Raw genomic sequence first — 15,259 nt, forward strand, 5'->3', positions numbered from 1 at the left:
TGCAATAGCTTATATGCAGCAATTTTTACCGCTTTACATTTCGAAATAGATGCCCCATAAATGATGAAAAGTATTGTTAAGTTAAGGTTAAATATGGAAAATAATATTCCTTGCATGGCATGTCACGCAGAAATTGTGCCCATTTACGCTCATCTTTCACTGAACTTCTCAGCTTCATTTACCTTACAAAAGAGAAAGAGAAAAAACGCACAATAAAATGTACACAATTTCTCTCACACAGAGTTTTTGTGCGGGTTATTAGAGTGCTGTGTGAGAGCAATGAGAGCCCGCAGATCATAATCCCAGTGCGCAATTTCTGCGCGCACGCAGGAAAAACAGAACTCAGTGCACACGCAGTGTGTTTAAAGGGGTCAGTGTTGTGTGAGCATACCGAAAGCATGCCAGTAAGTCCAAAACCCGCTAAGGGGTATCAAATCCTGTGATATCAGAGACAAGCAGACGTCTTAAGCTGGTCAAGGACTTATAGTTGATGAATATTTTGGTTCCAAATTCCACCAACAGGTGGTGCTAGTGAGCTAACAAATTTTGTTTTCCATAAATATCAGGAAAATTTGCAAAAAATTGCAACTAGCGCCACCTAGCTGCAGAAACTCGAACCAAACGATAATTATCCTGAAAGCCCTTGATCTACCAAACAATTTTGCCGAAGACACCATCTTTCTAAAGAATCAGAATGCTGAGATATGTGAAATGTAAAATTTGTACGCTATTTAGCGCCGCCTAGCGGTGAAATCACAAATCACACGGCCCATATTCTGAAAGCCCTTGACCAGCTGAACAACTTTGCCGAAGAAACCAACTCTCTAAGTAATCAGGTTCCTGAGATATATGGGATGGAAATTTTGTCAGTGTTGCATCTGCTTGTCTAAGATATCCCATAAATCACAGACAAGTAGATGTGACACTAGCGAAATTTTAATCTCATATATCTCAGTATCCTGATTACTTAGAGAGTTGGTGTTTTCGGCAAAGTTGTTTGGCTGGTCAAGGGCTAACCGATAATAAGACTTAAGTTTTAAAATTCTGCGCTAGAGAGCAAACAAATTTTAAATTTCGCTTATCTCAGCATCCTCATTTTCTAGAAAGATGGTGTCTTCGGCAATATGGTTTGGTAGATCAAGGGCTTTCAGAATAATTACCGTTTGGTTCAAGTTTCAACAGCTACGCGGCGCTAGTTGCATTTTTTGACAAATTTTCCTGATATTTATGAAAAACAAAATTTTTTTGCTCACTAGCACCGCCTAGCGGTGGAATTTTGAATCCTCAATCTTATTATCGGTTAGTCCTTGACCAGTCAAACAACTTTGCCGAAGTAATCAGGATCAACTTTCTAAGTAATCAGGATCATGAGATATATGAGATTGAAATTTTGTTAGTGTCACATCTATTTGTCTGTGATTTATGTGTTGTCTTAGACAAGCAAGTACTTTTATACTCCTGTGGTACACACAGTATTGCACTGGAAGCACGACCGAGTGCGCTCTCAACACGAATTTTTGTGTGCACATTTTCTGCGCGCACAAAATGTGCACGCAGAAACTGAAAAAAAAAAACATGTTTGTGGTAACATTTGTTTGAGCACTCATTTTGAGGGTGAGCGGGTGGTTTGTGTGTGAAAAGAGTTGCGTAGTTCACCTTCGCTCTCGTTAAAAGTCGTGTGTAGAGTGTTTGTTTTCTCTTCACACGTTTCGCACTGAGGAGCATGCCATCTCTGATTCCTTGAAAGAACAGCCTATGGGTTGAAGAAGGATGAATCATAGATCGGAATATTCTCATTTGAAATTCCAATCATTAATGCGATTAAATAAAGTCAAGCAGTCTATAAATTAGAAAAGGACAAATCTCTGGGTATTATAGGGGTGATCCATGAAGTACGTCACGATTATAGGGGGAGGGTGGTTTGCAAAAGTGTAACAAGCAATATAGTTAGTATGGATTACTGCACGAATTTATTCTGGCCTGCTTACTCTCACACGAAATTTGACGTTTGAGCGGTGTCGACACCTCTCAAACGTCAAATTTTCTGTGAGAGTAAGCAGGCCAGAATAAATTCGTGCAGTGGACCATAGGACAGTGAGCGGGGGATCGAAAATTCTCAATTTTTGGTTTAACGCCTGTATGAGCAAACAAAATGAAATTGTTTACTTTTACAGTATAATTCTTAGGATCTACCTATCAATCCAAGACGGGATGATCACTAAGCACAAGTAGTTAATGAATGTTTCTGCAGTACAGTTAGAAAGAACAGATATTGAAAAGAAGAAGGCAAAATTTCTGATTGAAAAATAAGTCCCTAAGGAGTCAATAATTATTTCACTAACAAAAGTTAAAAGAACAGCCTATAAATTTAAGAAGGAAAAATTCCTGAACAAAAAACTTAACTAAATTGCCATTAAATAAATACTACATTAACAGAACTTGAAAGAACAGCCTACAAACAAAAGAAGGAAAAATTTCCTATGGAAATGTTATTGACTGAAATGCATATGATTTCTATAACAGCACTACAATGTTTCTTTCAATGAGCGGCAACAAAGACTTCTCAAAAATGTTTGTCTTATAAGCGAGGAATACCAGCTGGTAAATTGGTTTACTAAAATTTGACCTTTTGTCCCATTCGACCTTTTGTCCATTCGACCTTTTGTCCATTTGACCTTTTGTCCTTCGACCTTTTGTCCTTCGACCATTTGTCCTTCGACCTTCTGTCCCAAAGCCCTTCGAACTACAAGGTCCACGGGAGGCTGCAAAGCTTACGCATCGCTGGCCGTTATCATTCGATACGGCGTGCAGGCTGTTTCGTCCGATTTCCGGTTTGTACATTCCCTCCCTTCCTACCTACGCGTATTTCGACTACCACTTGTAATCTTCCTCAGTGTCAGTTATCCACTTGTGTCACTTGGGGGCCGTCCATATACCACGTGGACAGCTTGGAGGGGGGAGGGGGTTAGCGAAAAGTCCACGCTTGTCCACGGAGTGGGGGGTGGGGGTTCGTCAAATGTCCACGTGGACAACATTAACATATAAATTAGGAAACAAGAATCAACAAACGAAACAAATTATGTCGCATTATTGATGAGATTCTCTTCAACAGTTCTTTGATACATTTTATTTTATTATACATTGTCTTTTAGTTGTAAGTTACTTCTTCAAGGGAAAAAAATTATGGTGCTGATTCACGGACTAATTTGTTTTAAATTATCAGAATTTCTAATTACTTAGTTTTCTTTATATAGGAATATACTGGAGATTTAAAATGGAGTGTAGACCATGCAAATATTGGTGTTTCAGTCAGACAATTTTCTTTGAAGCTATCTAAGTTTCATATCAATTTTTTAAGCTACTTCAAAGTTTCAAAATACATGTAGGGATTTGCAGGCTTATCTCAAAAATTTTTTTTTGTAGGTTCCTTCAAAATTTAAGATGTTTCTAATGGATATTGAAGTATAAGCCTCACCAATACAATTTAGTTGCTGTAAATTTTGGTTTTTGTAAGAATCTAAGAAATATAATCTTATCTCAACAAAAATCTAAGATTTAAAATTACCTTATCTCAACAAAACAATCAGACAATCATAGATTAAATAAATATTTTAAAAAACACCGTCTTCAACCAGAGGCTGTACAGACTAAACATTGAACCATCACTACCATTAAGCGATACACACTAAGATCAGCTCGGTATTTTCCCCATCTTTTTACTGGGTTCTCAACAGCAGATTTAACTCGGTACGCTCGGTTATTTATTTTGCGGATATTCTGTAAATGAGTTACCGAGCTCAGCTCACAAACTGTCAAAAGTTACTGAAGCACGGTAAATATCGTTACTGGTGAACGGTAAATACGATTACCGAGTGTACCGAAATAAATCTGCTGTTGAAAACTCAGTAAAAAGATGGAAAAAATACTGAACTCAGTGAAAAAATTACTGAGCTGGAAGATCTGAATCTTAGTGTGTAGACATTACACGAAAAACACCCAATGAATAATTTCCGTTTGACGGAAATTTTTCACCAACTGGAGCAAGAATCGAACCCACACTCTCACAAACATTAAGCTGAATTAAAAACAATGTTGAAAACTTGTAGGTACCTATTTTGTGCTACTTGTTGGTATTCTATGTAAAGCTATAGAATATTTGTATTTTAAAAAGTTTTCAATTATATTTAAGACATGATTTACGAAAAAAAAAATTAAAAAAAAACTTTTCAAAATCACTTTTTCTATTTTTTTAGAAATGTGAAAAAAATCTTTTTTTCTGATGTCCACGTGGACAATGGGGGAGGGGGGTAGGGGTCAATGAAAAATCCACGCTTGTCCACGGGGAGGGGGGAGGGGGTCAAAAACCATGAATTTTCTGTCCACGTGGTATATGGACGGCCCCAACGCGTGACAGTATCAACAAACCATCAACTAAATTTAAATGAACGTGAACATCATCCGTCTGTTCATTTGGGATAACATGGCACACCATTTTGACATTTGGAGGTGCTTGCAGTTAAAAAGCATTGCAGTTAAACCGCTTGCACTGACCGAACTGTAATAGCCTTTCTGAAAGTAATCGTTTCCGAGGTATTCGGAATTTAACTTCATGAGTCTCTCAATATGTAAAACGATGCGCAATTTTCATAAGTTATTCGATGATCCATCAACAACATTATGTTATTTCCAACACATTTGTATATCCCAAAAACAATCACTCACTTGATTTGACGAACAGTTCGAAAGTTATAGGAAGATTGTGAACTTCATTTTGTAGAAACTATTGAAGTTTCTAACGTGAAATGATGATAATGGGTTGTTTTTATCGATAAACTCTAAGTAAGAACATAGAAATACAACTGTGGAATAAGTGAAGTCTCAGTTTGTAAATCTATCATGCGTTTTATTGTTTTAAACAAGCGTCATTTCTGCATGAGCATCCCGATAAACCAGATTCGGATTTCCTTTATCTGACGATAGTGCTCGCCATCGATTAAATACAAATCGATATCCATCGATATCGAAAATCTCTCACTGGTTAACCGGGATGTTTCAGGCAATTTGGCCGATAAAACCCTTAAGACGAATAGAACGTACCTGTCGATAATACCCAAAGTCATCCTATCTAAAACAACGGATATTGCATGTGTTGCAACTTGCGACCGGACGAACAATGTTTCCGTTACATGGAACAACGTTTTGTATGCCTTCCAATATTTTTGAGTTGAATTTTACACAAATGACGTATCTTTACACGCGAAAACATTAGATCGATTGCAATAAATACCAAAGCAGGACTGCCGTTCTAATTTCACCCAAAAGTTATACCAAGTAGTGAATGTTATTGAACATGGAGAAAGAAAAAATGGAACTAAATAAATTTTAATTTGTTTATCCTACCTATTTTGCTTGGACCTTAGGGAGCATCCATTAAGTGCGTCACGATAAAATTGGAAATTTTCAACCCTCCCTGACTCCTTCAAAAGTGACGATAAAGTTAATGGATGACCCCTTATGTGGTAGATTCCATTTCATTGCTTAAAATAAAAAAGTGGAATATAACTAAATTATATCTACAGCTGTTATTATATCTGCATATGATATAATTGTGATAGATTAAAACAAAATCACTAACGACAAATCAAGACTATTATACGTCAACCAGCTCAATGTGACGTCATACTACCCCGCTCGTGTGCGCCTGACAAACAAGGATTTGAATGAGGAAACTGGAAATACGTAGAAGTAGTAAAGCTTCTATCACCGGCCTTATCAAGTGTTGTGATGGCCTCATTGGCAGAGGCGTCAGATTGCTACCGATGGTAGGTGTCTTGGTTCAAATCCAGTTCGGTTCCGAAAATTTTATAACGTATTGGAAACTATTTTTTTATGTTACCTACTTTTTCTAAAAATAGAATAACACACTTAAAAATGTTTACTCAAAAAATGAGCATAAAAATTAGTTTTTACCCTAAAAGGTTGCCAAAGAAATTATAACACAATTTGTTATAATTTTGTTAAATTCTATCATATTTCATGGAACAAGTTTTGTAATATTTTTGTTATGATCATAACAAAAGTTATTACATTTTTGTTCTTTTCTTGTAGGAATTTTGTTAGAATTTTTGTTATTTTAACTACTAACGGTACATGTTTTATAACAACCCTTGTTATAAACATTTATTGTAACAAAATAACACAGCTTGTTATAATTTTGTAATGTCCATCTAGCTGGGATACCTCGAGAGGCCCCTGAAACCTCCGTAATCTTATTGAAGCTCTCTTGAAGTCAACATTATCAATTTGGAATTCCTCTAAAACCCCTTGAAACGTTCCTGAAATGTTATCGACATATTCTACCGTGACGTTACATCGTTTTGACGCCTTTTCGAAATTGTAAATTCGACTGTGAACCCTCAAATATTATTGCATATTCAGATTTCTTGTAAAATTCCCGATAAGTATGATGTGTTGAACAGTTACTTTTCATTGGAAAAGTATGTTAAAAATGGGAATACGTAGCGTGACGTTACAACGCTGTAACGTCGCGCTACTAAGTCCCATTTATAACATACTTTTCCAATGAAAACTAATTGTTCAACAGATTAAACATATTGGAAATTTTACGAGGAATCCGAATATGCCAAAATATTTGAGAGTTTCCGGTCTAATCTACGAGTTACAGTGAAACATCTGACCAAAATGGCGTCAAAACGTTGTAACGTCACGGTAGAATGTGTCTATCAAATGTTACGAAACAAAACCTCTAAGAATACCATTTAAACTTTTCTGAAACCCCCAGAAACTATCTGAAATGCCTTTGACATGTCTCGAAACGTCCCTAAAACCCCATTCAACTCCAATTAACGTTGAACTTTTCGTCATTGAAATCATCGTCATAATCAAACATTTGAAAGCAGTTTTTTCGTTCAAAACAAAAGTTTATGCTATGAAAATATATTCACTGTACTCCACATGAGGAATATAATGCAGTGAATATATTTTCATGATCCTTGTTTTGATTTGCAGCGAGAAAACTGCTTTTTATTTTCCGAAAAATGATGACGGATGCTTTAGCCTTAATGGCATAAACGCCCCATCCGTGAATCGCCCATTAATCCCCATGAAACCTCCCTGAGATCCCCTTAATATTACTAAAATTCCCCTGAAATTCCTATAATTCCACTAAAACACCAACGAAACCTGACATAAAGCCTTTAAAAGGTTTCCATGAAGCAACTCCCTCAAACGACCATTAAGTCCCTTGGAATCTCCTTTTTTGAGCTTCCTGGAAACCCCTTTGACCTAATCTCACATATCCAGCACAGCAAAAAAAAAAATCTTGTGATATCATATTATTTTCGCTTTACATCAGTCGCATCATAAAAGTGATGTACAAAGTACATCCTTTCCACGCAGCATCTGCTGGATCGGGGTTGTTCACACTTTCCGGTGCCAACAAGTGTGTACATGGGGTAAGGTGAGTGCGATAATAGTTTGAAAACGATGTAATCAAGTGAAATTCCGTTCAAAAAATAATATATCGCCAGAAATTTCGCGCCTGGGCATTACAAAATTATTTGCTGTGTTCGTTTTGCACAAAACTCCATATTTCTGCAATTTATGTACCAATGGCATTAAAAGAGGTTCCAGGTATAAAAAAATCCCACATACGAATGTGGCAATAAATTTCTTGTTAGATTATCAAATCTTCAATCAAATAGTTCCACGGATTGAAAGCGCTGGTGCGGAGCACAAAAATTGACCGTAACTCCGAAACCGCTTGACCTATCATTACTTTTTTCTATAGCAAACACGTACTGAACTCGTTACAATCAATCAATGGAAAGTATTTAAGAAGAGAGTGAACTATTCAGGTAAAGAATGCCATTTATTCATCCCTGACGTTCCTTGTGACATTCAGCCTGAAAAACAGTTTGAGACGAGACCCTACCATATAAAGTTTTGTTTTGCAACACCGACCACCGATCTAATCTCGTTTACACTTGTTTGTCCAGAAAATTGTACTTTGCCAAACTCAATAACCAACTGCCGTCATTCACGAGGATTCTCCGGTAATTAATTCCAAATTTTCCGTTTTTCCCCTTGCCGTTTATTTCACAGTTCTCAACTTTTTCCCGGTCCCGGTGGATGACGAGTGTCTCTCGGAGGACGGACTGCGGACCGGTCAGTGTTTGAACACGTACGAATGCCGCATCCAGGGTGGCTCAGCGCGGGGCCAATGTGCGCTCGGTTTCGGTGTTTGCTGCGTCTGTAAGGCTTAATTTCAGTTTTGTTCCCTCGAGGTGTTCTGGGCGGAAATTTAGCGTTTATTTATTCATTTTATTGCCGAACTTTGCAGAAGCTAATTTGCCTTTAAATATTTCCGTTTTGTTTGTTTTTGTTCACACGATTTCAGTCACCGCCACGTGCGACCAGGAGATGGCCAACAACATTACGTACTTTGTGTCCCCGAGCTTCCCGGCGTTGGTACCGAGGGATATGTCACTGTGCAAGCTGAAGATCAAGCTGATGAGCGAGGAAATCACCCAACTCAAATTCGATTTCATCCATTTTGCATTGGTAATTGAGCGTAATTAGATTCATTGCCGTTAACCTGTTGAACGGATGCTGTGACCATTTGTGTGTGCGGTCATTCCATGCCAAATCAAAAATTTGGAGATAATAAGTATCATACTTGAATATACCTCATCAAGTATAACAGATGTTGGATATAATGGATATTAGGTGTAAAGAGCGGTTAAATGAATGACAAGTTATGCCTATCGCCCAGTAATCCTAATGTCCACTATGCCAGTCGTCGATTATGCCTAACGTACTACTAACTTTGCGCATCCGTCATAATTTCATGGATTTGTTAGACGAATACTGGTGATTGATACATACGAGCTAAACGATTTATCGATTCAACGTGGAACAACCCGTCCGTATTTATCTGTTTGTTTGCTTTCATTCCGCAGGGACAACCCAATCGACGGACGGGCATTTGCGAAGGGGATGTTTTCAAACTAATTGGCGGAGTGTTACCGTTTGACCTGTGCGGTCAAAACAGTGGACAACATTTGTACTACGACCTGAACCCGAAGCGGCGGGACGACGAGGAGATTGAACTGCTGATGAACTTTTCGCCGCGGTCCTTCACACAGCGACTGTGGGAAATCAAGATTACACAGATACCGTTCAGCCAGCGAGCTCCGAGTGGATGCATGCAGTATTATACGGGACTGGAAGGGGTCATACAGACGTTCAATTTTGCCGAAAACGGAAGGCATTTGGCGAACCACAACTACCGAGCGTGCATTCGACAGGAGAAAGGCATGTGCTCGGTTGCATACGAGCCGTGTGATGATCAATCTTTCAGGATTGGGAATCCTTTATCGGATGGTGGAGGGAGTGGTTCTCCGGGAGGCGGTTTTCCCGGGGGATCGTCAGGTGGTCCTGGAGGTTCAGCTGGGCCAGGTGGAAGCATTGGTGGTCCGGGTGGAACAGGAACGTTTTCGGATCCGGCATTAGCAAGTGATCCACTGGCACCGGCTGCTGACATTCCGGTAGTGGACGATTTAGTTCCCGCGGCGGATGGCGAGGGCAGTCCAGGATTGCTCGATTCGCCGGCAGATGATGCCGTAGCGGCGGACGATCCAGTGGCCGCAGATGAGCCGGCAGCAGATGAACCGGCTGCTGACCCGCCTGAAGCTGACGAGCCACAGGCAGATGACCCCGATGCTGCCGACGAGGGCTCTGGAGGGGGTGGAGGAGGCTTTTTCGATAGTTTCTTCCCGTCGTTCTTTTCGCGAAGTATTTTCGATTCGTATCGAAGCTTCGATGGATCTCATCGGCAAGGCCGACAGTTTGGCGGTTATTCGCGGCAGTTTATCTCCAACTGTCGGGATCGCATTACGCTTCCCTGCATAGTGGAAGATTTCATCGGCGCCGGGATGGGCGATTTGCCCAGTTGCATTCCGGTACATTGCGGGAACTCTCTGTGTCCGTTGGGGGTTTCTCCGTGCCGGGTGGAAACTTCGGTGACCCCGTTCGGGTTGGGGATTCACTTTGGTGAAGGTATGGACAAAGGGAGTCCAGAGGATAACATCGGAGCTTGTTTGAGGTATAATCAGCTACCGTGTGCAGGGTAACCGGGGTTTAGCAATAGTATGTGAGAGTGCGTGCGTTTGTATTTATTAGCTGTGAGTGGTTGCCAGTAAATGAAAAATGTAAAAACTTAGCATAAAGTTTGCCGTTAATGATATCCGAAACATTCCCAGTAATGACAGAAGCATACGAATAGCTTTTATATATAATTCAACCAATGATCAAGTAAACCATATGGCTTATGCCAAAAAAGTTAAAAGGCATTATTTTTTATATATTAAAGCATATTTTCTGCTTTCTTGATTTTGTACACTGTATTGCTTCACCGCACATTATTGTCTTGTCATGGTCGCCATGTTATAGGTAGTCTTGTCATTATTAATGAAAATACATTTTCCCAGCCAACCGCATAGGGTTTTGAACCACTTGGGCACCCGGGTCAATTCCCGACACCAAAATATCATTCGGTATCAAAATATCATTTGCCGCATATTTTCAAACGCACTTTTGTAGGCAATCGTCTCCGTCTCCCGCAACATTTCCGCAGGGAGATCCACCCTCAATAAGCAACACGTTCACTCTGAAGCCGCATTTGATTTTGCTGGAAGTTCGGCACTGGTGCCGAGAATTGGCGTTGGACTAGGTGCAGTAAACTCGTTCAAAATCAACTTTCCGGTAGGAAATCTTCACAACAATCAGTGTTAACAACAAGGTCACGCAATAAGGTGCCTGATTCGAATGGAAGAAGTAGACGAAAACAGTCGTTTCGTTATGAATTTAGGTAGGGTAGGTAAAAGTTGAACCAAATTGCTGCTTTCCAAAGTAACGCAAATTTTGAGTGATTTTTTCTCCCACATGGAAATAATTTACAAATGCAAAATCTTATGTACATGAAAGTTACGGGTATAAGCTTTCTGGTAAGTGATAAAAAGTTTGTATTTGCACCGAATTTCATTGAAAAATTCGATTATTCATCAACAATGATTTTAATCTTAATTTGAACCATCGTAATCATAATTTGAATCAAATTTAATCTTAATTTGAACTACTTGCGGCAGCAGCTCGAGCATCTCCCATAACAGCCAATTTCGTGCTGAACAATAGAAAAACACATGGATCTGCTAATTCCCATAACTATTTTTCATTAGGCAGTGGAATTTTAACTAAGAATGTTCTAAACTCTTCAGGAACTTGGAAACTAAATTTGGAATTATTCATCCCCCCAGAGGAAACAAAACAACCACTAGCGCACACACACACACACTGGAAACTCGCCCCCGTTTACTAGTTCAAATTTAGATTACAAATGGTTCAACTTAAGATAACATTCTCCAAGTAAGAATTGCTTAAATTTGTTAATTTTGTGACAAATAATGCGGAATATTATTCGGTTGATCGATTCTACGATAAATAAGCTTTCATTTGACGTGTGAAAACATGATAGGTGTTGTTTTGTTGCTGGTTCGTTTATCAATCTTTATTCAGTTTAGAATCAATTACAGATCGCTTAAACTCTACACAATATTTCTTCATTCTACATAATTTCAATTAGTGGGAGGTGCTTGGAGTTACCATGAAGGCGGCGCTTACCGCGGCGTCGTCGATACATAGCGCATTCAGTTCTTGCATAGTTGCAGTTGTTAATTTTCATATGGCCAAGTGGAAAACGTCGGTTAACACTTGTGCTGTGGGAATGATGGGACGAGGCGTAAGTAGAAAGATCGAATTACGCCTCGCACATATCGATTGTCTGGGAACGTATTTGGGCGTTCGTTGCGAGGTGACAATGACATGGGTCGTTGTCCATGTTGCTGTCGAAGAATGGGTCAGCAATAAATTAATTTGAAGTGAATGCACTTGACTTGGTTCGTATAAGACGATCCATGGGAGAATGATGATTTGAGCTATTTGAATGCAAAGGAATTTTTGTACTGTGGGAAAGTTTTCACTATTTCGAGTATGTGCCAATGATAAGGATTTCAAGAAGGTTTTGCTGTCATGTATGTTTCATGTATCACGCCTGAAAGTTATGTTAAGATTTTGAGTTTTTATAATTATCTGTTATTCGATATTTTAGGGATGCTACACGTGTTTACATATTGCGTGTGATACGATGCATGAGCTGTACGAGTGCATCGAAAATGTGCTTTCTCTGGGGGGGAAATGGGTGAAATCACAGTGATTTTTCAATTGCCTGTTTTTCATGACAAAATCGCTTTTTTCAATGCTTTTAAAGTTCATGTTATCAGGTTATATTACGGAAAGCTGTTCAACATCTTTTTCGGGACAATAATTGCCTAAAAAGTATATCGTATTAATGAATTTTGAAATGGTTCAAATTAAGATTACAATTTGACTAGTTCAAAGTTTGATTTCTTACCCTATTGAACAATTTTGCTTACCTGTAGTGCCGGAAATGAGGTCAAAACCCTATCGTAAATGATTGTATGGTCAAAATCGTATATGTTCATGTATTGAATCAGAATTGTACAATCATGTGTATATTTGTTAACAATGAGTGTGCAAAATTGCATTTTATGCTAAACAAACCTCCATTTTGATTTTGTTTTGTATTGTCCCAACATACTTTTTGCATGTACAAGAATTGAACAAACAACTCTTAAGTAAACTTTAGCTTAAGAAACTGTTATTCAGCTACCTCTGTTTCTTGGGGTCTGGGTGCGATAGAATCATGAAAAATCATTCATTTTTAGCGTCAAGCTGCATGATCATTAGCATCATATATGTGATTACTTTGAATCGAAAAATCAGCGCTTTTCATCGTATATGAATATAATAAATCGAAATGCTTTCCTGGCTTTATGATCAAAATCCGTGCAATCGTACAACTATAAGAATGTTGTATATTGATCGTTTGCGACATGCTAGTGTTGTATTTGAATCGAACGAAATGATAGAAATCGCATATTCATTTTTATCGCTACAAATGGATGCTACTGTCGAATCCTAATCTCTGAAATCGTAAATAATGTTTTAATATTTGTTTTATGGAGGAAAGAAAAGCTTGTATTAACCACAAATTTGTTTTTGTTGGGACATGCTAACTATGGAAGCAATACAGTCAGGTTTTCTTTTACGCGGTTTTCATTTACGCGGCCACGTAAATGAAAACTCCATACAAAAAAAAATTCATCGTCTTATTTTTGCATGATTCGTCGAGAAATGGAGAGACTTTTTTTACGCGGTTTTTCGGATTTTGAACTGAGTTTTTTTTTTACGCGGTACGTATCCCCCGCGTAAAAAAAACCTGACTGTAATCTCAACCAAACATATTATTCATATGTACAAGATGACCTAGAAACAGTTGTGGTGTATGAATTCAAATAACAATATGAATTCTGATCCTCTTCCAGGACACCACTTTTGATGCCACTCAATGCGTAACAACAACGCTTCCACCACAAGTTTCGCATCGTATCATGCTAATTTGTATTCGTGTCGTTCCCTCTCACTTTGAACTCTCTTCGTTTATCTTATGTCGAATTCGATTATTCCCGACGGTGCACTGCACCGGTGTAGCAATTGACACCGGAAAAACGAACGGTTTCGGTGCAATTTGTTGACAGCTAATGATGGTATTAGTAAGAGCGCGTGAGAGTGTCAATGAAAACAATAAAGGATATCAAAAATAAACATAATCAATGTTTTTTTATTTATTTTTATTTTTCACTTTCTATATCCAATTATACAATTTTAAAAGTTTTCAGTAATCCACTTGTACATGATCTATATATATATATAAAAATGCAGTGGCATACGTGGGACCGCGCATAACTTGCGAACGGAAGGTCTGATTTTGGTCGTCTTAGTTTTGTTCTCTTAGTGTTAACCCAAGGAAGGTTTATGTGGCAAAAAACATGGAAAAATTGAGAGTTTTTGAAAAGCGATCTTCCATACATTTTGACCGGGGACTTGGTCTTGGCTAGAAACTTGAAACGTCAAAAAACGCAGTAGGCAAGACAAAGTTTGCCGGGTACAGCTAGTAAACTAGTAATAATAAATGTTATTTGAAAATTGTTATCCAATGTTTTAGCACTCCTACATTATTTATCTTCTTCAAATTCTCGTAATATCATAATTTTTCAATTAAAAGCGACTTTTTAGAATTTAACAATTTCCGCTGCCTAATAAAAAAAGGATGCTAACATACAATTGTAAACGATCTATGTGCACAAATTTAACACAAAAAATTTTAAAGGCAATTCAAAAGAAAACGTTTAGCTACAACGAAAAAAGAAAAATAAATAAATGCATTTTAAACGCTTTAACCAGCCGTTAGTGACATTTCTTTGGCTTTCAATGTGATTCAAAAATCCAGTAATTGTTGTAAGAAAAAAAAAATAGAATTAACGGTTTGTTACTTCAGTAATATTTCAGTCCAATTTGAATGAATAGATTTTTATGTTATTCTGGGCTTATCAAAACTTTTTTATTTCATTTTTTTTTTCATAATTAATAGATCACCATGCGACAGAAAATTCTAATGATTACAATCATTAGGAGTAATCCACATATTTGCGATAACAAAAAAAAATAGAAATGGGGAAAATATACGTTGAATCAACTCTTTGAAATTTCATGTTACCGGTAAATTTTAAAGATTCCTCAGAAGTTGATTGAAAGACGTGATAATCATCGATCAAGTTTAAATAATTTTTAAATGCACAGATTTGCTGTTAAATGAATATCCAAGAAAACTGTTTACCTAATGCGCAAGAGAAAATCATCATTCCTACCAAAACAAAACCACGATACATTCAGCGATATGCATGTATTGGTAAAACTAGCTTTGTACCTGCTACACCGCGCTCAAACTGGGTGTAGCATTTTCTTGCACCGGTGCCAATCGGGTGTCAAATCAGAACAGTACCTGCGAATAAACGAATGGTTTCAGTGCAAGTTTGCTACGCCCGGTGGCAAAGCGGTGCAGGCGGTGCAAATAAACGAATTCGACATTAGCAATGTAGCCAAAGGAGATAACGCGGACGCGAAACAAAGGAGAAAACAATGTAGCTAAAGGAGATAATGCGTTCACGATTCTGGAGGAATGCTTCTGGTGGTCTAGAGATTCCCTTTCAGGGTTCTAGCGTATCCTTCTCGGGATTCTAGGTCAGTTCATCTCTGAGTT

The 15,259-nt window shown here is 38.2% G+C and overlaps 1 protein-coding gene across 3 annotated transcripts in view; it reads left to right on the top strand.

Moving 5' to 3' along the window:
* Positions 1-10,276, top strand: part of LOC134288911 (uncharacterized) — a 44,799-nt gene extending 34,523 nt beyond the window's left edge. For all 3 annotated transcript variants that reach the window (XM_062854842.1, XM_062854843.1, XM_062854844.1), the window contains exons 3-5: positions 8,125-8,274; positions 8,420-8,583; positions 8,982-10,276. In XM_062854842.1, coding sequence (XP_062710826.1) covers positions 8,125-8,274; positions 8,420-8,583; positions 8,982-10,154 — 1,487 coding nt within the window. In that variant the 3' untranslated portion in view covers positions 10,155-10,276. The remainder of the gene's footprint in view (positions 1-8,124; positions 8,275-8,419; positions 8,584-8,981) is intronic.
* The last annotated feature ends 4,983 nt before the right edge of the window (positions 10,277-15,259 follow it).

Source organism: Aedes albopictus, chromosome 2, assembly GCF_035046485.1.
Source record: "Aedes albopictus strain Foshan chromosome 2, AalbF5, whole genome shotgun sequence".
Classification (NCBI taxonomy): domain Eukaryota; kingdom Metazoa; phylum Arthropoda; class Insecta; order Diptera; family Culicidae; genus Aedes; species Aedes albopictus.